Below are 24,910 nucleotides of genomic sequence, written 5' to 3' on the forward strand. Positions count from 1 at the left end.
TGATTGACGACATGAGAAATGCAGTTCCGTTAACTGAATTATTAACAAAACAGACAGAGATAAACTGTGTGGCCTAAAGCTGTAATACTGACAGAGAGTGAATGAATTTTGAACCGTTTGTCGGATTCTGAGGTTCAATATTCAGTGTACTGTCGAAGGTGTAGAAAAACTCTACCACAGAACAAAGACTTGGCTACTGCCGTACTAACGCTTTTCGAAACAAAGACAGCTGGGATCTGTGTTATTTTTTTCCCTGATGTCAGATACGATATATAGCAGGTACTCTAGCGGACGGCTTTGTCTGGCTGTCAGAATTAGCAGGGGAGGTCAGATTTAAGCAGCGCTTTACTACTGTCATTCAGCGTACTGCTGTCAAAGGTTGAGCCGAAGTAAACATAGACTTTGTAATGTAGATCAGATGAAGTGGCAGTACCGTACGTTTTGTTTAACCTCAGTCCATACAGCGATACCCATGCCAGTGGATAAAATACGACTGGCTGACTTTTGTGCCCCATATGAGTGAGTTGGAGAAAACTATGTCATTGACAGAAGTGGGCGTTGGATATCTCTGCGTTCTGTACACTGCTGTACCTCTTTTTGGGGCTTGATGGATTTATTGTTCTACTCTGAAGTGAAGTACAGAACACATAACTAATGTGGGATTCTGTCTCCAGATTCTGTCAAGATTTTCTGTGAGCAGTAATATACTTGATGATGTGTATATTTTCCTTTTTTTAGTCTCTCTGATTACTAGTGACTGCTAAAGTTTTTGAGAATTTTGCACTTGTAAGCGACATGGAGTTGTTCTCAAGATATTTTGGCTTGCAGTATTCCCTGGTGTCACCTATACTCACAGTATTGTATTTGTTAATCTCAGAAGTACCACTGGGCAGGTAAGCGTGAACAGTTACACACTCGTTTTGTACTGAAGAATTAAACTTGTAGCATAATCCTTATTATGTAATGATTATCAGAATAGAGTAGAATAAGAGAAGTGATTTCCAAAATAATTGTAAATTAAGGAATTGTGGTTCATTAACAATCAATTGTTATTTACTAGCGCATTAACAATCAGTATTTTAATAATTTATTTTTCATTTTTTTTTCTTCTTAACGTATAATTTTAATTTCTCCCTTTACAGTTTTGACAGTTGTATGCTTAGGACCAGGCTTATTCATGTTATTCCTTCTGGCTACGTGTAAAACCCTTAGTGTTTTTAGGAACAAAATTGTACACACTCTAATTTGAAAAGGATTACGATCCCATTATGATATTTACAGTGCCAAGTTCTGCACCAAACTTATGTCAGAAGAAAGAAGGAACACCTCCATAGTGCAGGTACCCTGTGTTCAGAAGTTCGAGCACTCCTGCGGGACATTTATGTCCTTTGATTATTGTACATATTACAGGTGAGTTTGTGATTCATAACTGATAAAATATGTTCCATTGAATAGGCTTTATTACTTAAAGGACTTCGGGTTTGAGGATTATTAAAATTAACATTGAAGTTAGCTCATTATGAAAATCTGATTTGATGGAAAATCATGTCTACAGTGTATAAGTATTAAATTAATATCAACATTTTATATAGAGTGTCTGCCTCCAACACAGACAGTAGATCTGGGGTTCAAGTTTTGAATTGAGTCATACCTAAGACTTTAACATCGGTAATCTTGGCACTACGTTGCTTGGCTCTCAGCATATGAAGAATAGACCAAGTCTATGTTTTATAATTTCTTGTATATAGCTTTGCCCAGGCATGATTTACGTGTACGTGTTATGAGATGATTGTTTTGGCTTTCGCCAGCAAAAAATCATGTGATGGATGGAAACATGGAAATTTCAAGGCCTGTGATTGTAGGTGACTTGTTGATAAAACCAATCTGTATGATTAAAATTTCTTCTGAGGGGACTCTATTAAATATTAAGTAAATTAAGCATTCATGTTTATGAAATATGGGTAAAAGTTGACAGTCTTTGAAATTATGCTACAATGAACATGTTTAGCTGCACGTGCAAATGCATGTGTGTAGGTGTTGCTTTAATCGCATCTTCATCTCGCCTGCTGGTAGGCCTAGTTTGCAAGTATTGATGCACAGTATGCTAAATTCTGCTACAGCTTTGCATGCAGAGAGCCCTGCAATTTATAAAGTAATATTTGCCACAACACTCCACGTGCATAAAGGTACTGGGTAGTCATGCTGAATCTCCACATGAGTTTTCTCCCAACGTTCCATTTATCATAAAACAATAATAATACAACAATCATCCTGTTGCAAAGTGCATGTACTGAAATCATTTTGATGAAAACTGAGGAAAACATGAACTGTTGGTGGTAGGAGCAAAGACTAACTGCTCAGTGAAGCTTGTTTATTACATTCTTGAACTGTCAGTATAATCCCCTGACCATACCTGATACTCTCAGTCAGTAAAAATTACAATCATCATAACGAATCCTGGAATACAATTTCCAAGTTTGAGTGGGAAACTTTAGGTCGTTTACTAGATGTATTCATTACCTAGTTCATCAATATTTTCGCCTGTGAAAGAAGAACTTTAAGTGGAATTTTTTCACATTTTGACTTTGATTTTTGAGACAAAACTACATTGGTTGGATTGGCTAGTGTCAGAGGTTCACAGAAAGTATAATTTTATTATTTAGCACGGAGTAATGCCTTCAGATTATGCTTGAATAAACACTTTGTAAACATGCGAAAATGTTGAAGAATTACATTATTTTGATTTCTAGTGGATAATTTCACTCTTTCCTTAAGGTAGGAACTGTTTATAATTGCTTGTTGCAGAAGTATGAATATACATTTCACACCTACATACAAAGTGAATGATTGGTATTACAACTAGATCTTTATTTTTAGGAATTCAGAAGAAATGCAGTAAAGGCAGGAAGATAATGGTTTATTTAGTTAATTTCAATTCATATTTCTCCTCAGAAAAGGCATGTGTGAGAAGCAATTGAACTTCACCTACAACTGGTACTACGCAGTCCAGGAATGCTGTCCAGGATACTACAAAACTCCGGATGGAAATTGCATAGGTCAGAGATGGATATAGAAGTCTTTATACAGCGCAGTATTAAACTTGTTATGTTGTGTGACATAGTCTTATCTGTTAGACAATAAGTCAGATCAGCATTTTAGGAGTCTCACAAGCTCACATGGGCCTGGAAAAGGCAACTTGGAAGGCTCTCCCAAACTAACCCAACTAAAACCATAAACTAGTTACTTCATTGAACCTACATGCATATCTTGTGTACTCTGGTGTGTCAGGTAAATAGAGACGTTAGCAGCTGATGTAAAGTCATGCCTTTTAGCAGCATTAGTTGTGTGGGCCCCACGTTATCTCCCCTAAACCCGTGTGAACTCACAAGACTTGTGAAATGCCAGTTCAACTTATTACAGTGCATCACAACATTCATTGTCACGCGACAGTCAATTTAGTTGGGCAGCAATGAGCATGAGAAGTAGCAGCAGCTTTAGGAGTGAGTTGGCCCATGCTCCTAGCTTTAGGAGTGGGATGGTTCATTCTCCTAGCTTTAGGAGTGAGATGGTCCATGCTCCTAGCTTTAGGAGTGAGATGGTCCATGCTCCTAGCTTTAGGAGTGAGATGGCCCATGCTCCTAGCTTTGGGAGTGAGATGGCCCATGCTCCTAGCTTTAGGAGTGGGATGGTTCATTCTCCTAGCTTTAGGAGTGAGATGGTCCATGCTCCTAGCTTTAGGAGTGAGATGGTCCATGCTCCTAGCTCTAGGAGTGAGATGGTCCATGCTCCTAGCTTTAGGAGTGAGATGGTCCATGCTCCCAGCTCTAGGAGTGAGATGGTCCATGCTCCTAGCTTTAGGAGTGGGATGGTCCATGCTCCTAGCTTTAGGAGTGGGATGGTCCATGCTCCTGGCATTATCTTGATGTTGAGGATACCTGTAGGAATGTTGTTTGGTGATGGAAAATGCAGGTTTCAATATATGACATTACGATAACTGAGTGACATTACGACAACTAACTGACATTACAACAATATAGTGACATTACAATAACTGAGTGACATTACTACAATATAGTGACATTACAATAACTGAGTGACATTCCAACAATATAGTGACATTACAATAACTGAATGACATTACAACAATATAGTGACATTACAATAACTGAGTGACATTCCAACAACATAGTGACATTACAACAACAGAGTGACATGCCATTGTGATGTTGCCATTTTACAGCATGGTACAGTCACTCCACCAATTTTAACATTATGATGGCATATAGAATATAGGAAAGTAATTACACACTATTAGATATCTGATCTATCTTCTGAACTATGTTCTTGGGTGGCTTGGGGTGGTTAGCAGTGGCCCAGGAGCCTCTCACCAATATGATTTCTGTGATTTCAAATTCAGTTCATTCTGGCTTCCTCTCAAGCCGTTTGTCCGAAGGCCTGCTGCCACCTGGTTTGCCCCAGGTTCTGCCCAGTTTTCTCCCACTGTAACGCTGACCGCCGTCATATAAGAGATATATTCTTGAGTACAGCGTTAAACAAGAATCAAATAAAGAAATCAGTAAATAAATCTTGGGGGCGTTTCGGTGTCAAACTTTGAACCAATATTGATATTCTGCTGGTAGACCTATCTAAGCCTTAACGCAGCCATGTTAAAACATAGGCAAGTAGCACTACAGTGTGGTGAAATGGTGAAGTTATTTTGCAGTGAGATGTCACTCTCAACGTAATTTCTTTCCTGTTGCTTTAACTTTCTTCTGCATCTTACTAGTACAACAATGCGCTTAATGGTAATAATACATTGTTCTCATGGGACAGACCATTTGTAGAAGGAATTGTTTAGCAGCTTACGCCACTTGAGCTGTGTAGTGACAGCATTGTGCTTCACATTTTGAATGTTTCAACCTTGCTGCTTGTGATTGTTCTTACGCATACACATAACAAACGTAACAGATCGCTTTGGAGGCCTAACGGTTAGAGCATCCGTGCAGAAATGAGGAGACCTGTGATCAAACCCCAGTTGGGTCATACCAAAGACTTTTAAAAAGGATGCTTGTTGCTGCCTCACTTGGCATTCAGCACTGAGAGGATAGAGCAAGAAAATAGGTTGGCCCAGTGTCAGCATAATGTGGCTGGGTGGGGTGTCATACCTGGTGTCTTTGGTATGATACCGCAGTGGTGGCAGCACTTTGGCAGCATGGACTCGCACGGCCACAAGACACACCTAATGACTTTTCGTTGTCATATGACTGAAGAATTGTTAAGTAGGATGTTAAAGCCCAAGCATTCATTTATTTTTAACAAACATAGTAATTGGTCGGTAACCACTCCTCCTGACAACCAGGACACTTTTGCTAAACTTTCTAAATCACCTGTTTCATAGAAATTTTTTATATGAAGATCTTGGGAAAGTGGTAACATTACTGTTACTGTATGAATGGATCATATGATCATCCTAAAATTTGATAAAATGTAGTTACCAGGTATAAACAGGGTTCATTGGCCTCTTAGACCACTCCAGTTTAAATATTTGCTTAACAGGCAGATTGAATTGTTTTCGGGTGTCGAAGGAGGATGTAAGAGTTAAAATAAAAGTGAAAAATTATCTGGTTTGTGAGAAATGTGGACTGTCTCAGAGATTAAATATGTCAAATATGTGTTTGTGTGACTTGAAAGCACAGGAAAACATAAAATAAAATTAAAAAAATTTCAGTTTTGGTTTATTTATTTTTAGTGCTGCTCAGTTGTAAAACATAAAATAGAATTGGTGTTGTCTGATCTAAAAATATTTTTTAGTTTTCAATTCGTACAGAATTCTGATTTTCTGAAAAATAAAAATGTCAAGGATTGTTAATTTTATGCAGAAAACAAAATGTACAAATGTAGTACTCAAAATACACCCACTCAAACTAAAAGTTCAAAGTAATAATAATTTTTTAGTACATGAGTTCTTAACTATTATCTAAATATTGTTAAATTTCCAGTTATTCTTGTTACGTCTTTAATAGAACTACTTAGTTTCAAGCCTTAATTTTCCTGTGTAATTTTGACAAACATTAAATTCAAGAATAAATGTGTTATGGCTAAAAAAGCAAAATTTGATTCTCTGAATATTAAAGGGTTATTGCTTAGGTATTTGTGTGCCAAGTGGAAAGGATCACACAAAACTGGATATTTATGTGTTTATTCCTTACCTGTTTTTAGCACCAAAAGACGCTGCAGATATTCCCAAGCATTTGCAAACTAATGGTAAGCCTTGAATGTAAACCCATATATGTAAGAAAGTATGTTCTTTGCCTGAAAGTTTTGTACAAGCTTATATTTTATGTCACTGCTACTAACACCTCAAAGTTCCCTTCAAAGTGTTATGAATTCACACGTTGCTAACCCTGTTCAACTATTAATTTTGTCCACTAGTTATTAAAACAAGTTTATAAATTTTGAGGGTAGGCCTCCCCCATAACTGAATGGAGTGCATTCTACACCTGCTGCTGTTTGAAGTTTTCACATAATTAGCTGAAATTGTCTTTAAATATATAGACAATTTCTGCTTCTTTAAGATATTGCCTGTGGCATGATTTACCTGATGCTTTCTTTTGAGTGTCTTTATTTTACTAACATTAACCAAAGCTTTTGCATGTAAGAGTTTCCCATGTATGTCTGCTTATACTAACATGTTAAGTTGTGGGCGGGATCGTGGGCAGGATCATGGGCGGGATCTTGGGTGGGATGATGGGCGGGATAGTGGACGGGATCATGGGGGGGATAATGGATGGGATCGTGGGCGGGATCATGGGCGGGATCGTGGGTGGGCTTTTGACATGGTTATCTGTCATTCACTAGGACACATGATGGGAGAGTTAACCCAATCCTTGAACAGAGAATTTGTACATTCCCTCACTCTCACAGTTCATGTGATAGTGGTGCCAGTAAAGTGATAGCAGTTTACCGTTGGCAAAGTCTTCCACCAGTACATGTCTGTAGCACATTTCAGTACATGTAGGAAAAGTCTGACAGTTTCTTAACAAAGGTTGCTGGTTTACCCTGGGCAGGCATTCGAGTTTTCTCCATCGCCCATAAAACTTCAAGCATAGCTTGATGTGAACCTGTCTTTGTTAGGATTTATTGATGGGTGAACTGTCAAGAATCTAGGTGGATTGTTTATCAAAGCGTTTGTGTAGGCTTATGTGGAGCAATGTGCATTCGTGTAGGCTTATCTGGAGCTCTGTGCATTGTTTCAAGAGCTCATTCCTTTAATCAGCTAGTTTTATACATGTACATATGGTAAGCATTTAGTGTGCCACAGGCTTTCATGAAATAAGCCTCCATATATTCCTGCACCCTACCCATTTGTATTGCTTTATGGCATGCTCCAATTTGTTTCAAGTATGAAGACTCAACTCAGTTGATTTCCCAGAGCATTTCCTGCCCAATGAGTGCTCCTTGTATTCAGTTTGATTTTAGAGTCATTTGTGTTCGTCCATTTAAAAGAAAGGGTAAATCAACCTTAAAAAGGACTCAGAACGGCTGGGGTTTTGGTGACTCTGAAAGATACTTTGGCATCTAGAAGCAAATTGTTTAAGTTGCCCTATGCAGGTTTGCTAATCACAGTAAGAAAAAGTTTTCTTGGACATTTTCTTAAAATTTCTTCATTGAGAAAACACATGCCCATTCTGCCAATCAGGAAAGGTTAAACTATTGCAGAGCAGAGTAATCAGAAAAAAGACGGCTGTTTGGGGCTTACTTTCTGGTGTTAGATATCATATAAGTAAGACGCTTTATTTAAAATTGCAAACATGTAGATTTTTTATTATTGGAGTAAACTTAAGAAAACATCCAATTTTAAGAAATTTGTCTAGCCAGATTTTTTAAGATTTAAGGAAATAATTCTTGCTAGAGAGAAAAAATTAGAATTAACTGATGTTTTCTTTTTTGAGAAATTTAAATGTTTTGTTATTTACATTTAATTTTTCTCTGTAATTCTGATTTGTATTGAAAAGGGAATAGGGGGCCTCTGTGACCGAGTTAGCGTGCCAATGCGGCGCATTAAACCGGTCGTTGTGAGTTCAAATCCATTGTATGCTGGCTTCCTCTCTGCTTATACATTGGAAAGTCTGTCAGCAACCTGCGGATGAAATGGGTTTCCCCTGGGCTCTGCCAGGTTTCCTCCCATTATAATGCTTGCCGGTGTCGTTTAAGTAAAATATTCTTAAGTACAGCATAAAACACCAATCAATCAAAGAAATAGATTAATAAGTAAAAGGGAGTGTGCGATTAATTATTTAAAACATTTTGAGAAAATTGAGGAACATGATCGAGAAAACCCTTTACATTGTATGTATAACTGAATCTTGTCAAACACTGATAGATGCTCACAATCTCAAGGTGTTTGTCTGACTAAGCTTTGGAGTCTGGTTGATTTTGCTGAGTTGGACCCGAGTCTTACAAACACAAGTCAATGTGCATTTCATGGGTGACAGAGAGAGGTAGGAGGAGGTGGGGCAGGTTGGGTGGGGGTGGGGATGGGTGTGTTGTAAGGATTGTAAATCTTGTTTCATTTTGTGCGCAAAAGTTTTCAACACAGAATAAATTTCCTTGAATGCTTACAGTAGTAATTTAGCCATAATATCAAATTAGATTTTATCTGTTTCAGATTTTACCTGTTGATTATCTTAAACACAATTGTTCATGTATTTCTAGGCGGAATATTCAGTGTCTTCAAGGCATTATGTAGATTATGATACGTATGATAAACCAGAGTGAAAAGTCTAAAGGTACCACAATTATGATGATTTTAACTGTTTCAGAGACCAGGTCAATCGCAGAAAAGCATCGCAGCACACAGCAGGTGCAGCTGTCACCCGGAGCGTATGCTGGGATTGCAGCGGCGGCCGTTGCTCTGCTGTGTGTCGTGGGGATCATCATAGTTGTGTTATATAGACGGTGAGTGTAACACACGTACTTGGCTGTCTAATACTTAAAAACATACAGATTGGATACTGAGTGACAGACAGCTAGAGGTAAGCTTTTCTGGGTTAAAACCTACAGCCCTTGTCACACTGGGATGAATGTATGTGTGTATGTATGCATGTTTTTTTTTTTTATGTCATCCTTAACATTTTTTCAGCCATGTGGTAAAGAGGAGTCATGTCATGCGTTCAAAATTATTTTCCATGTTCCAACGTTGTGTTCCTGGGGCCTCCGTGGCCAAGGCAATTAGCATGCCAGCAATGACCCAATCACCTCTCACCAATGCGGTCACTGTGAGTTCAAGTTCAGCTCATGCTGGCTTCCTCTCCAGCTGTATGTGGGAAGGCCTGCAGCAATATGAAGATGGTCATGGGTTTCCTCTGCTCTGCCCAATTTCCTCTCACAATACAGCTGGTAGTTGTATAAGTGAAATATTCTTGAGTACAATAAATCACTAAAATAACCAATAAATCAGTCAAAATCTTGTGTTCTGCATTATTTGCCTCATGTTACAACCTTGTGTTCTACATTATTTGCCTCATATTATAACTTTGTTCCATCTTTTTGTTACAAATTATTTGTATCATATTACGACTTTGTTCCACATTGTTTGTATCATATTACAACTTTGTTCCACATTATTTGTATAATATTACACCTTTGTTCCACGTTGTTTGTATCATATTACAACTTTGTTCCACATTATTTGTATAATATTACATCTTTGTTCCACATTGTTTGTATCATATTACATCTTTGTTCCACATTATTTGTATCATATTACAACTTTGTTCCACATTATTTGTATCATATTACAATTTTGTTCCACTTTATTTGCCTCATATTACAACTTTGTTCCACATTATTTTTATCATATTACAACTTTGTTCCACATTATTTGCCTCATTTTACAACTTTGTTTCACATTATTTGTATCATATTACAACTTTGTTCCACATTATTTGTATCATGTTACAATTTTGTTGAAAGATGAAAAAAAGTTTGAAAATGACAACACCTTAGAAGTTCATTTAAAATATATCCTGTTTTTTTTTGTGAGAGTAGTTACAGACAAGGCTACTTTTTATGGAAACAAATCTGAAAGTGATATAGAATCATTGCTGATTGGCTGGTGTGAGAGTCTGGCAAGTCGAGGTTGTGTCAGGGTAACTTGCTTAAGCTGAGCTTTAGGTCTAGTTCATTTCTTCCAGTCAGAAGTCCTAGAATCAAACCTGGGCTGGGTCATTCTAAAGACTTTAAAAATGACACTTGTTGTTGCCTCGCTTGGTGCAGGACACTGTGAGGTTAGATGAAGGAAACATGACTAATTAGTACAATATGACCGGGTGGGGTGTCATGTCTAGTGTCTTGTCTGGTGTCTTCGGCATAATACTTCAGTGACGACAGCACTTTGGCAGCATAGAGTCATCATGCAAGAAGACACAGTATATGTACACGTGCCTAATGCCTAATAAGTATGAAGTTGAGTATGAAGTGCAACCGCAAGCCTGCAATCATACATGATGTGGATAATGATAAAGATAATGTTGAACAAGCTTGTTGAATTGGAATTTGAATCCAAATAATCTGGGACAGAGACATGATGTGATAGAAAAACGATGTGTTGAAAATAAGGCAGAGCAAGTTGTAATATGATGTAAATAATGTTGAACAATGTTGTAATATGATGACAGTAATGTTGAACACACAGTTGGTAGATCGTCCACTTTGGGACCGGTAGATCCAGGGTCAATCCTTGGCCGAGTCACAGCTAAGACTTTAAAAGAGGAAGTTGCAGCTTCGTCACTTGGCGCTCAGCATGAAGGGGATAGTGCATCTACTATTCGACCCGTATCAGTATAATGGCTTGGGCGGGGCAGCTTATTTGCCTTCAGTAAGACGTCTGATTGAAGCAGCACTAGATAAAAGAGCGATGGAAACCCGTCCTGCAACAAGGAGGCACAGTACATGCACTCTAAGGATTCCTTCATCGTCATATGACTGAAAAATTGATAAGTACGACGTTAAACCCCAAGCACTCACTCACTCTAATGTTGAACAAGGTTGTAATGGGATGCATGTAATGTTGAACAAGGATGTAATGAGATGCAAGTAATGTTGAACAAGGTTGTAATGGGATGCAAACAATGTTGAACAAGGTTGTGATGTGATGCAAGTAATGTTGAACAAGGATGTAATGGGATGCAGGTAATGTTGAACAAGGTTGTAATGGGATGCAAGTAATGTTGAACAAGGTTGTGATGTGATGCAAGTAATGTTGAACAAGGTTGTAATGGGATGCAAACAAGGTTGTGATGTGATGCAAGTAATGTTGAACAAGGATGTAATGGGATGCAGGTAATGTTGAACAAGGTTGTAATGGGATGCAAACAATGTTGGACAAGGTTGTAATGGGATGCAAGTAGTGCTGAACAAGGATGTAATGGAATGTAAGTAATGTTGAACAAGGATGTAATGGGATGCAAGTAATGTTGAACAAGGTTGTGATATGATGCAAGTAATGTTGAACAAGGTTGTAATGGGATGCAAACAATGTTGAACAAGGCTGTAAAGGGATGCAGGTAATGTTGAACAAGGATGTAATGGGATGCAGGTAATGTTGAACAAGGTTGTAATGGGATGCAAACAATGTTGGACAAGGTTGCAATGGGATGCAAGTAATGTTGCTCAATGTTGTAATGGGATGCCAGTCACATTGAACAAGGTTGTGATGTGATTCAAACAATGTTGAACAAGATTGTAAAGGGATGCAAACAATGTTGAACAAGGTTGTAAAGGGATGCAAACAATGTTGAACAAGGTTGTGATGTGATGCAAGTAATGTTGAACAAGGTTGTAAAGGGATGTAAGTAATGTTGAACAAGGTTGTGATGTGATGCAAGTAATGTTGAACAAGGTTGTAATGGGATGCAAACAATGTTGAACAAGGTTGTGATGTGATGCAAGTAGTGTTGAACAAGGATGTAATGGGATGCAGGTAATGTTGAACAAGGTTGTAATGGGATGCAAACAATGTTGGACAAGGTTGTAATGGGATGCAAGTAATGTTGCTCAATGTTGTAATGGGATGCCAGTCACATTGAACAAGGTTGTGATTTGATGCAAACAATGTTGAACAAGATTGTAAAGGGATGCAAACAATGTTGAACAAGGTTGTAAAGGGATGCAAACAATGTTGAACAAGGTTGTGATGTGATGCAAGTAATGTTGAACAAGGTTGTAAAGGGATGCCAGTAATGTTGAACAAGGTTGTAATGGGATGGGGATATGGGTGAAAACTGAATTAAGGCTGAAAAGTAATTTTTGTTTATTTAAATTAAAAGCTTAGAATAGACCACATTAGCTAGGATTTTTTTCCCCCAAGATGTAATTGTAAATGTATGTCTTCTGTACTGTGATATGGTGAACTTTGTTCAAGTGTTGCTGTGGACATCACTCCCTCGCCCCTCTCCCCTCCCCTAGTTGTGGATGACCCAGTGATATGTGTATTAAGTCTCAGGTGGTGTGATGTCTGTCGTTTATCTCCCTCTACCAAGTGCAGGGGTTTTTAGGGCATGCAAGGATAGGGTTGTGTCAGTTGTGGGATTCTGGTAAAAAATAGGACAGATAACACACAACAATGAGATGTTGACTTGGCTTGACCCCTGAGTACTGGATATTTGGTGTAGTGAAAGACTGGATTTTTCACATGTTTTTTCTGTTCCATTTTCCATTCAAAGTGAATATCGGGCCTCTGTGGCCAAAACGTTTAAACCATAGCACAATGACTCTGGTGTCCTTCCACCATAATGCTGGCTGCCATCATACCAGTGAAATATTCTTCATTATGTCTTAAAGTATCAGATAAATAAATCAGTCAGTACATAGAGGAGACAAATGTTTTTGTCATCAACACCCACCCACTTGTCCCTATCAGATGTTTCTTAATGTTTCAGACCACTTGTCATCCAGGAGTATGGCAGTCAGATTTGTTCATCACACACCTGAAAGTTTGTCAGTAACTTGCCTAATTCGGTGGTTTACCGCAAATACTCCTGTTTTATTCACCCCTAAATTCTGACCACTACCGTACTCGTAAGTGACACGCTCACAACACTCATGACAAGATGAATAGTATAGTCAGTCAAGCTTACCCACATGTAAACTCTTAATGTGTAGTTGGAGAATATTAACATGTGTTCAGTTTCCCTGTAGGATATCATCTTTTCTTCCAAACCAACCTCAAACCACCTTCTAAAATCAATGGGTCTCCTAGAATCTGCAACTCTGTCATGGGCAAAAGTTTAGAGCATTTATCTTAAAATATGTACAGTTAGAGGTGCAGCTTGGTTGTAGAGGTGCAGCTTAGTTGTAGAGGTGCAGCTTGGTTGTAGAGGTGCAGCTCGGTTGTAGAGGTGCAGCTCGGTTGTAGAGGTGCAGCTCGGTTGTAGAGGTGCAGCTCGGTTGTAGAGATGCAGCTCGGTTGAAGAGGTGTAGCTCGGTTGTAGAGGTGCAGCTTGGTTGTAGAGGTGCAGCTCGGTTGTAGAGGTGCAGCTTGGTTGTAGAGGTGCAACTCTGTTGTAGAGGTATGATGCTAAATGAGAAAGCTAAAATATGAAGTAAGGTTCACAACACAGACAACTGAAAACTATGCGTAGAAATAGTTTCATTTATTTTTTCAGATTTTTTCCTAAATGTTGAAAGACATTCAAATATTTGAATACTATGCTGGGCTTTATGAGCCATACTGATAGCATTTTGGAACTCTGACGTCACAGCACCATTTTTCCTGATGTTTAACAGAAGGAAGGGATTTTTGGGAACATTATGTCAGTAATCTTTACTCATAGGTAAAAAGAGATATTCCAACACTTGGAACTCTTGATTAGAGTTGGATAAACTTCCTGTGGCGTCAGAATTCCTAGCCTGTGATGGTACGGTCCATAAAGCCGACCTTAAAACTTAAATGTTTGAGCACCTCTTTTCACAAAAATCTAAAAAGTTAAATGAAAATATATTTATGCATAGTTTTAGTTTATTTCTTGATGTCTACTTCGATTTATAGGGGTCTTCTCCTTTAATATTTGATCAACGTCAACAACATCAACATCTTGACACCATACATCACCCAAGTGGACTAAGTAACATCCATGTAGCTTTGGCTGATGCAATTTTTAGGCAGGGTGGTGTTTATGCTTACTGCGTTGTGTATCAGCAGGTGACTTTATTTGGCATCCCATATTGACCAAGTCGACTAAAGATTTACGTTACAACTGATAAGACTGGGGAAAGTAGGGAAGGTGGGGAGGGGGTGAAATGGGGTGGGGTTGTAGAGTAGGGTGATGATGCTGAACCAGGTTTGTCCGTGTGGCAATGTTTATTAATGAGTGCATGCCCATCCTGTGGCGGTGTTCTGTGTACAGATGTATGCTCAGCTGGTTTGTCCCTAGAGCTGCACATCATTCTACTTCAGGTCACTTAGATCACATTTGATTCCTTGTTTCCCTTCATCACTCATAAGTCACATTACCATCCATAACGAACTCTTGCTTTCATTTTTTGTCTGAAATTATCATATCATAAGATACTGAATAATGATAATGAAAAATGAAAGATGTTGGACTGCCCACAGACAATTTCTAAAATATTTTGACAGGAAACAAGAAATCAAGTGTCAATAGCCATAGAGTGAAGTAGAGGCTTATATGTACTAACATGTCTATAGTAGACAGGTCAGATGCCAGTGTATGTTGTGAAAACCTGGTGACCTTTGTGCACCATATATCAGAGTTTTGTTATCCAATCAGCAGCTAGACCATCCCAGCCGATGTCTTGATGGGGTCAAAAGGGACACAGTTAATGCTGATACGAACTGACTGTTTTTTTAGCTTGACTGTACAAAGTTCAGGCGTAGCTTATGTCATACATCGAGGGCTGGCATCGTCTAATAACAGGGAAAATTAAGCCATGTTAAACAAAATATTAGGGGTGGTAACTTAAAGAGTACTGCATGTATTAAGCCGAGGTTCTCCACACATGGGGGATATTCCATCGTTGATTTGCTGAGGGCATATTTAATATTGTATATCAAAAAATTCGTGAAGTAGTGTACTGTGTATTAGAATCAGCGTTAAAGTAAATGTTAGGGGTTTGAACTCATGTAGAGCACAATAATACGGCAGGGATGTTCCATCGTTGATTGCCTGAGGGCATACTTAAAATAAAATAAATTCACGATCTAGCGTATTGTGTATTTGAATCAATACAAATGGTATCTCAAAAAGTACTTGGTATATTGAGCTGAGGTTTTACAGATATGTAATGCACACTAACACAAGGGGAATGTTCCCTCATTGAAGTGATGTATGCATATTAATTACCATAAACTACAACCTTAGTGTATTGTGTATTGGCTTAATTGGGGGGCCTCTGTGGCTCAGTGAGTTAGCATGCTAGTGCAGCATAATGACCCAGGAACCTCTCACCAATGTTCAAGTCCAGCTCATAACTTAGTGTATTGTGTATTAGCTTAATTGGGGGGCCTCTGTGGCTCAGTGAGTTAGCATGCTAGTGCAGCATAATGACCCAGGAACCTCTCACCAGTGTTCAAGTCCAGCTCATAACTTAGTGTATTGTGTATTAGCTTAATTGGGGGGCCTCTGTGGCTCAGTGAGTTAGCATGCTAGTGCAGCATAATGACCCAGGAACCTCTCACCAATGTTCAAGTCCAGCTCATAACTTAGTGTATTGTGTATTAGCTTAATTGGGGGGCCTCTGTGGCTCAGTGAGTTAGCATGCTAGTGCAGCATAATGACCCAGGAACCTCTCACCAATGTTCAAGTCCAGCTCATAACTTAGTGTATTGTGTATTAGCTTTATTGGGGGGCCTCTGTGGCTCAGTGAGTTAGCATGCTAGTGCAGCATAATGACCCAGGAACCTCTCACCAATGTTCAAGTCCAGCTCATAACTTAGTGTATTGTGTATTAGCTTTATTGGGGGGCCTCTGTGGCTGAGTGGGTTAGCATGCTAGTGCAGCATAATGACCCAGGAACCTCTCACCAATGTTCAAGTCCAGCTCATAACTTAGTGTATTGTGTATTAGCTTAATTGGGGGACCTCTGTGGCTGAGTGGGTTAGCATGCTAGTGCAGCATAATGACCCAGGAACCTCTCACCAGTGTTCAAGTCCAGCTCATAACTTAGTGTATTGTGTATTAGCTTAATTGGGGGGCCTCTGTGGCTCAGTGAGTTAGCATGCTAGTGCAGCATAATGACCCAGGAACCTCTCACCAATGTTCAAGTCCAGCTCATAACTTAGTGTATTGTGTATAAGCTTAATTGGGGGGCCTCTGTGGCTCAGTGAGTTAGCATGCTAGTGCAGCATAATGACCCAGGAACCTCTCACCAATGTTCAAGTCCAGCTCATAACTTAGTGTATTGTGTATTAGCTTAATTGGGGGGCCTCTGTGGCTGAGTGGGTTAGCATGCTAGTGCAGCATAATGACCCAGGAACCTCTCACCAGTGTTCAAGTCCAGCTCATAACTTAGTGTATTGTGTATTAGCTTAATTGGGGGGCCTCTGTGGCTCAGTGAGTTAGCATGCTAGTGCAGCATAATGACCCAGGAACCTCTCACCAATGTTCAAGTCCAGCTCATAACTTAGTGTATTGTGTATAAGCGTAATTGGGGCACCTCCGTGGCTCAGTGGGGGTGGGGGGTTGTGGGTTTTTGCCCTACCATTGATACGCTGTGTGCATATTCATTACTGTAAATTACAAAATTCACACATTCATTACTTTTTTCTAATGTAATATTTATTTTGGAAATGCACTGCTCACTGCAGTTAGTGAGGAGAAGCTTGAGGTTGATTTTTGCCTGTCTGTCTATTCAAGTATGGCTGCTGTCAGTTGTCTTAACACTATGGACTTTTGGAGAAGAGATTTGTCCACCACTGAGCGTCCACCACTAAGCGTCAATCGCTAAGTGTCCACCACTGAGCGTCCACCACTAAGCATCAATCGCTAAGTGTCCACCACTAAGTGTCCACCACTAAGCGAGTTCTTTTCTTGATTAATAGCAGCGCTAAGCGTCAACCGCTAAGTGTCCACCACTAAGTGTCCACCACTAAGTGTCCACTGCTAAGCGTCCACCCTTAAGTGTTCACCACGAAGCGTGTTCTTTTCTTGATTAATTGCAGCACTAAGTGTCCTCCCCTAAGTGTCCACCGCTAAGCATCCACCACTAAGCATGTTCTTTTCTTGATTAATTGCAGTGCTAAGTGTCCACCACTAAGCGTCCACCACTAAACGTCCACCGTTGATTGTCCACCACTAAGAGTGTTCTTTTCTTGATTAATTGCAGCACTAAGTGTCCTCCCCTAAGTGTCCACCACTAAGCATGTTCTTTTCTTGATTAATTGCAGCGCTAAGTGTCCATCACTAAGTGTCCACCCATAAGCGTCCACCACAAGTGTCCACCCCTAAGCATCCACCACTAAGCCTCCATCCCTAAGTGTCCAACACTAAACATCCACCACTAAGTGTCCACCCCTAAGCGTCTACCACAAAGTATCCGCCCCTAAGTCTCCACCATAAGCATCCACCCCTAAGTGTCCACCCCTAAGCATCCACCACTAAGTCACCATCCCTAAGTGTCCACCACTGAACATCCACCACTAAGCATGTTTTTTTTTTGATTAATTGCAGTGTTAAGTGTAACCCCTAAGTGTCCACCACTAAGCTTCCCCTACTAAGCGTGTTCTTTTCTTGATTTATTGCAGCGCTAAGTGTCCACCCCTAAGTGGCAACCACTCAGTGTGTTCTTTTCTTGATTAATTGCAGGCAACAGAAGAAACCTAGAGAAACAGAAGTGGAGTTAGAACAGACAGTAGGCTTGCAACAAGGTGCCTCAGCTGAGGCAAAGGCAGATGCTGCACAGAGTTAGCCGGACAAGAAAAATGTGTCAGTCATGTATACTATCTCAGCATCATTTCACGTCAACTCTTGTACACAAAAGCAGATGTGTTGGAACGTCGCTTTGACTGCATGTCGCTGTGTGACATTGTGGCACCTGGCATGGTTTGCAAACTTCCTGCTCAAAAACTTTTCCGAGGAAATAGCAGCCAGTATTCAGCTTAGTGTTGAAACTCATGTTTTGAGCAGTCTCTTAAAGTGCCAAAGAAAGGAATAGTGCCTCAAATTCCAGCTTTTGACTGACAAAGAATTATCACTGGATGTTTGTTAGTGTTGTGGGGGGTTTGTTAGTGTTGTGGGGGGTTATTGGTGTTGTGCGGGTTTGTTAGTGTTGTGGGGGTTTGTTAGTGTTGTGGGAGTCTGTTGGTGTTGTGGGAGTCTGTTGGTGTTGTGGGGGTCTGTTAGTGTTGTGGGGTTTGTTCGTATAGATGTAATGGTGGACATTAAAACACAGTATTATTTTGATAACATACAACTGTCCAGCATGAATGGAAACAGATTGTGGAAGATGTGGATTGCTCCCGTGGCAGAAAAAAGCTTGATTTGTGGACATGTATGTAAACAGGAAACCTGTGATTGGTGATATAGGATAAAGGCATGTCTGCCACAGGGAAAGGTCTGTTCTGAATTTCACAGGCTGACGTCAGTCTAAACATAAAGTAAAAAGTGGGACAGTTTGAATTCCATCATTGACAGTGGCCTTTCTTTGTCATTACTCTTGATGGTCCCCTCCCCTTGCCCCCTGTTGATAGAATACCCCTCTGTCTACCCCAGTGCTGATGACTAACAATGAGATCACATGTCAGCATCAACACAGTTCTGAGTGTGGTGTGAAACAGTAACGTGTAGTTTAAGACAATTCTGAGTATGGATTAAAACAGTCGTGTGTAGTTTAGGTCAGGTCTGAGTATGGAGGAAAACAGTCGTGTGTAGTTTAAAACAATTCTGAGTATGGAGGAAAACAGTCGTGTGTAGTTGAGGTCAGGTCTGAGTATGGAGGAAAACAGTCGTGTGTAGTTTAAAACAATTCTGAGTATGGAGGAAAACAGTCGTGTGTAGTTTAGGTCAGGTCTGAGTATGGAGGAAAACAGTCGTGTGTAGTTTAAAACAGTTCTGAGTGTGGAGGAAAACAGTCGTGTGTAGTTTGGGACAGGTCTGAGTATGGATGAAAACAGTCGTGTGTAGTTTAGGACAGGTCTGAGTATGGAGGAAAACAGTCGTGTGTAGTTTAGGACAGGTCTGAGTATGGAGGAAAACAGTCGTGTGTAGTTTAGGACAGGTCTGAGTATGGAGGAAAACAGTTGTGTGTAGTTTAGCACAGGTCTGAGTATGGAGGAAAACAGTCGTGTGTAGTTTAAGGCAGTTTTGAGTATTGTGTGGAGCAGTTGCGTGTAGTTTAAGACAGTTCTGAATATGGCGTGAAGCAGTTGTGTGTAAGACAGCTCTGGTTTCCCACGGGGAATGCCCAGTTTCCTCCAACCGTAATGCTGTCAGCTGTCGTAGGATGAATGAAATATTCTTGAGTGCGCCATATAAGACCATTCTAATAAATAAATAAATTATACTATGACCCATATATCAAGGAATGGCTGATTTCTTAGTGTATATAGTTGCTTTCATTGAGGAGATTGTTGTCAGTGCCATAGACATGAAAGTCATCAGTTACGGTTACCAGAATGTTTGGATATTTTGATATTGCCCCTTTGCGCCAAAATATATATGTTTGTGTTTGAAAGAGCACAGTGTCATGGTTGACTCAGAAAATGTTTGGTTTTGTAACACTTGGCCAAAGAAGTTTAGAACCTTGAGAGCAGATTTTCATATTAATTTGGGAACTTATTTAGGGAGTGCGTACAGATTAAATTTAGGGGCTGTGTACAGATTAAATTTAGGGGCTGTGTACAGATTTAATTTAGGGAGTGCGTACAGACAAACCACCTGTCGGTTTGCTTACACTTAATTTGGCTTAGTTACATATCAGTTTTGTTCAGATTTGTTGCAGTACGTTAAAAATGTTTGAATGATTGCTATACATTTGGAAAATATTTGGATCCTTGATTTTGATAGATGAGGTAACATTTTGTCTCAAGAAGTAATATTGTCATCTAACTATGCAACGAATCTGAGTTTTTGGAGTGAAAGTTTCACCCTCGTGGCCTCCTGTCACTTTGGACAATTTTGTTAGCAAAGTAGAAAACACATGTACCAGTAGTTTGGAGAAAACTTAATGGTGCAGCGAATTTCTGTTTGTTTTTGTGGTCAGTCAGACATTAAGCTATATTGACTTTGTCCAAAGAGGATGTTTGTTTCAAGTATAATATTGTTAAATAATATGTTTCAAGTGTAATATGTAAAACGTTGTGTCTGACTTAATAGAGGCCATGCAGTATTGACTTATTACTTAAACAACACCGTTGAAGTTTGTATGTGAGTCTCTTTATGATAGACTTAGAAAATCCCCCCCCCCAAAAAAAAGACCAAGTGCGGTAAAGTGCGTACATGTCAAGACAGGCAGTTGTCAGTTTTACTGTTAATTAGTTAGCATGCAGTTTTACAGTTGATAATTACAGAATATTTACGAGAAGCCGCCATGGCACATAGATGAGACAAGCCACTTGTGAGCAGTTTATTTTGAGTAAATTTTCTTGTACAAATTTTTATGTTTTCCTGAACTGTAAATAATACCGGGTTGGTATGTGCTTCTGATGTGTTCATATGCTTCTGATAGGCTTGTGAACAACAACGCTACATTTTTTATTGCTATGTTTTCATGATAAGACAATTTTTTCTTTGATGTTTTTAGTTAGTACTAGTAGAAGGTTTAGAAGATTGGTATATAAGGAGATGCAAATTCCACATGATATAATTTATATTTTTCAAAGATAATTACTAAGCGTACATAAATTACTTTAAATTATTCACCACTTTTTTCATTTTTTATTTAATTTCGTGAAAAAGCGTTCGTTCTACACGAAGTCAGCATTTGTTTTTGTAGGGTTTTATGTTGTTTATAATCACAAGGTTACAAGATATTCTGCTAAATAGTCCTGCGCAGTAAACAATGCGGTCGTTGGGAGATCCAGTCCAGCTGATGCTGGCTTTCTTTCCGATCGCACGTGGGATGGTCTTCCAGCAATCTGCGGGTGGTGGTTGGTTTCCAGCTGCCACTGCTTGGTTTCCTTCCACCAAAATGCTGACTGCCGTCTTATAAGAAATCTTGCTTGAGTAGGGGCGTAATACACCAGTAAAATAAGGAAATAAACTCCGCAAAGCAAATACATGGACATGTAGTAACAATCATGCTTTACTAGATTTCAGTACATTATATAGTCACTTTTTTTTCATTCATCCGGTCGCCACGATATGGTGGAAATATTGTTGAGGTTACGTTAAGCCATAATCTTTCATTCATTCAACATCCGGACGTAATCTTGCTGATTGTAGCACAGATTCATACCGCCGTTAAAACAGCCTGAACCTTGCCGCCGTCAAAGATATTTTCCTTCCAAACATTGCTTTACAGTGACAAAACCTACTCTCTCCTCAACTTTCATATTTTAGACAGTCAGCAAGATAAAGTCCGAATATTGAATAAAGAGATAAATCTGTATAATTGTACAGTCCTAGAAAAAAGTTTGGAATATTGGTGAATTTCACACCATCTCCACGAAGAGCGTGGTTCGTTGCGTTCAGGTCAATAATCTGTCGATTGGTTTCACTTGGACTAGTCTCTATGATGCATTATCAATAGTTTCCTCAAACCAAAACATGTCTAAATGTTATAGGAGACGAGTTTTTCACGATATTCTGAAAGCGCCCCAAACAAGTGCAGAAATTCAGTGAAATCCATGTATTTTATTACGAGCTGTAACTTTTATTCGATTGGAAATATGTCTACAATACTTGGTAAGTTAAATATGCAAAACACTAACAATACAGAAAATTAATTTAGTACTTGGTGTGCCCACCCCTCGCATTGTACAATGCGCGCACACGTCTTGGCATACTGGCAACTAAGGAAGTCAAAGTTTCTTCCGGTATATCTCTCCAGCAAGTGAGCACAGCACGAGTTAGTTCAGCCACGTTCGTTGGGGCTTCATCCAGGTTATTCAATCCACGGGAAACTTCCGCCCACAAGTTCTCAATTGGGTTCATATCCGGTGAAATGGCTGGCCACTGCATGTGCTCAACACCCTCCTGTTCCAGAAAATTCCGTATCAGTTCGGTCCGGTGCGGCGTGGCGTTGTCGTCCTGATACACAAAGTTTGCCCTGAATTGTTGCTGAGCAAATGGGATAATTATCGTTTCCAGAATCCGTTGATATTGGTGCTGGTTCAGGTGTCCATCCAAGACGTGCAGGTCGCATTTACCAGTGCTATGAAAAGCACCCCAGACGGTGACCCCACCGCCCCTGTCTTGGACTCTGGGCATGATGAAATCTTCGTTCAGAGCCTCGTGAGCCTAACGACGCACCACCACACGGCCATCTTCCCGGTAGACGACAAAACGAGACTCATCACTGAATATCAAGTGTCGCCAGTGTCCCACCTGCCAGTTCAGGTGTTCCCGCGCCCAGGATAAGCGTGCCTGGCGGTGTCGACGCTGTAGCAAAGGCTTCCTCTTAGGCCTCCTTACCAAATACCCAGCAGTCAACAGTCTGGATCGCACTAAGGAGCTTGACACAGGAGTATTGGTAAATCTCATCCAGTCAGCGCGTATCTGGTTGGAACTCTTCGTACGGCCATTGCGGCAAAGTCTCACCAGAAACCGGTCCTCTCTCTCGGTGGTCTTTCGTGGCCGACCAGACCTCGGTCTAGGCGTCGGCACACCCGTCTGTCGGTGTCGCTTAAAGATTTTGGAGACGGCTCCCTGAGTGACACCAAGAGCTGCTGCAATGTCCTTCTGTTTTGCTCCAGCCAGGCTCATACCAACGATACGGTTGCAGACTGCAGCACTCAGTTGACGTCTCATGATCACAGCAGTATTGTTGGAAACACTCTGGAGCACTGGCATGCCTTAACCGAGCTTTTATAAGAGTTACAAGGTTAAATTATAATCATGTCTGCGTACATGACTTTTTCACTGAGAAATGGATGGTCATGCTTTGTCCCAACTGTAATTTTGCTCAGGTGACACAAGCAATAATGGTGTGTATGAGCTGAAAGGGGACATAATCCACTACATTTTCCACCCAAACAAGAATGTGTGCATTCAATGTAAGGCGCACAAAAGTATGTTTCTGGTAAATGCTATCATCAGTGAAAACAATATTCCAAACTTTTTTCCAGGACTGTATGATCTCCTATTAATGGTAAATGGAATGGTCTTATCATAGATTAATCTGGCCAGTATTGTTAATTTTTTTAACATTTGAAACTTGCAATCAATGATATTTTATCCCCAAAACATGAGATTAAGTCTGATTTTGTCCATAATCTACAAAAAATGGGAATTATCATGGTTTATAAGATTTCTTTGTTCTGATATTTACATGAGGCTTTTCAATTCTTGAGAGTAAATCTGTACCTACAAAGGTAAATACCCAATTATTTCTTTGTTCACTTCATTCCATTAAATCTCTTTTTCTTTTTGGTAAATACGCTCACATTTTTTTTTAAATTCTCGCAGCATCTTCATGTACCTGTAATGTTGGGAAAATATAGTTGTGTTTAAAAAGCGCAGTGTTTTCTTTGGTTAATTTTGTAGAGCACCAGTTTTCTTAAAACTTGTTAGTGCCATCTTAGGCAATAGAGCAATGCATCATAGGTTTTCTGGCATTTAATAAAATTGCTTAAGAGCGAAATTTACTTTCATTGTGTTTAAGGTTGTTCAAGTCATAACGTTTTCTTCATTGTGTTTTGCAATAGATCAGAACTAACTTTGGGTTTAACGTGGTACTTTTACAATTTTTACCATATAACGAAGAAGAATCATTAGGTGTGTGTACCGGTACTGTGTCTCCTTGTAGCACGGCTAGTCCATACCGCCAAAGTGGTGCTGCAGCTGAAGTATCATGCCGAAGACACCAGACATGACACCCCACCCAGTCACGTTATACTGACACCAGGCCAACCAGTCATGCTTCCTTGCTCTAACCTCTTTCAGTTTTTTCTCAACAACAAAAAAGTGTTGGGGGAGTTTAGCTCCATTTGTTACGAGTATTATGTGGTTCCCGATTTTTTCCAAATTTTGTTTGGGCTTGAACTTTTGTGTCTTCTCCCTGGTCTTTGTTAGGTGTAATTTGTTTTGAAGTTTACAGCCATGTCTTTTGGGTAGGTGATTCACCATATTTCACCGGTTAGGACTGACCATTTGCCAACTAACACAGCCTCGTACCTGCTTTGGTTTTACTCTTCATGCTGTATTCTTTTATGCTATATGCCTTCCTAACCAGGATTCTGCTGGTGGACAATGAAGTGTCCCCGAGGTCTTCAATGATCATAGATTGTTACTGTCACAAATGAGCTGGTGGGCCAGGAGTCCGCGACGCATGGTCCCCTTCCTTTGTTTTAATGTTATTCTTATTACATGCGATGACAACACCGCGAGTGAGTAGTTATTGGCCTTTAACATGTACTTCTACATAAATTATGGTGATAGGTGACGAGTAACATACTGCAACTTCAGCATTTATATGCACAGCTAGAATAAAATCCTAACTGAAGTAAATTTCACCGGTGTGAACATTTACCATTGTGGCCGTATTTCACCATGTTCACCATTGTGGCCGTATTTCACCGGTGTGAACATTTACCATTGTGGCCGTATTTCACCAGTGTGAACATTTATCATTGTGGCCGTATTTCACCGGTGTGGATATTTACCATTGTGGCCGTATTTCACCAGTGTGGGTATTTACCATTGTGGCCGTATTTGACCATTGTGGACATTTACCATTGGTACCCATATTTCACCAGTGTGAACATTTACCATTCTGGCCGTATTTCACCAGT

At 39.8% G+C, this 24,910-nt stretch overlaps 2 protein-coding genes across 3 annotated transcripts in view; one reads left to right on the top strand and one right to left on the bottom strand.

The window, feature by feature from the left end:
• Positions 1–23,705, top strand: LOC135476548 (uncharacterized). Of its 2 annotated transcripts, XM_064756602.1 has the most exons (6): positions 1–893; positions 1,282–1,410; positions 2,953–3,056; positions 6,220–6,264; positions 8,823–8,958; positions 17,826–23,705. In XM_064756602.1, the coding sequence occupies exons 1-6, from the start codon at positions 796–798 to the stop codon at positions 17,926–17,928; spliced, it is 615 nt and encodes a 204-aa protein (XP_064612672.1). In that variant the 5' UTR covers positions 1–795; the 3' UTR covers positions 17,929–23,705. The 2 variants fall into 2 exon arrangements, with proteins under 2 accessions (XP_064612672.1, XP_064612673.1); XM_064756603.1 differs by lacking the exon at positions 6,220–6,264.
• Positions 23,529–24,910, bottom strand: part of LOC135476355 (cytosolic beta-glucosidase-like) — a 15,754-nt gene continuing 14,372 nt past the window's right edge. Inside the window, exon 9 of the mRNA XM_064756354.1 lies at positions 23,529–23,598. Coding sequence (XP_064612424.1) covers positions 23,529–23,598 — 70 coding nt within the window. The remainder of the gene's footprint in view (positions 23,599–24,910) is intronic.

The sequence above is a fragment of the Liolophura sinensis genome, chromosome 10, assembly GCF_032854445.1.
Source record: "Liolophura sinensis isolate JHLJ2023 chromosome 10, CUHK_Ljap_v2, whole genome shotgun sequence".
In the NCBI taxonomy this organism is placed as follows: domain Eukaryota; kingdom Metazoa; phylum Mollusca; class Polyplacophora; order Chitonida; family Chitonidae; genus Liolophura; species Liolophura sinensis.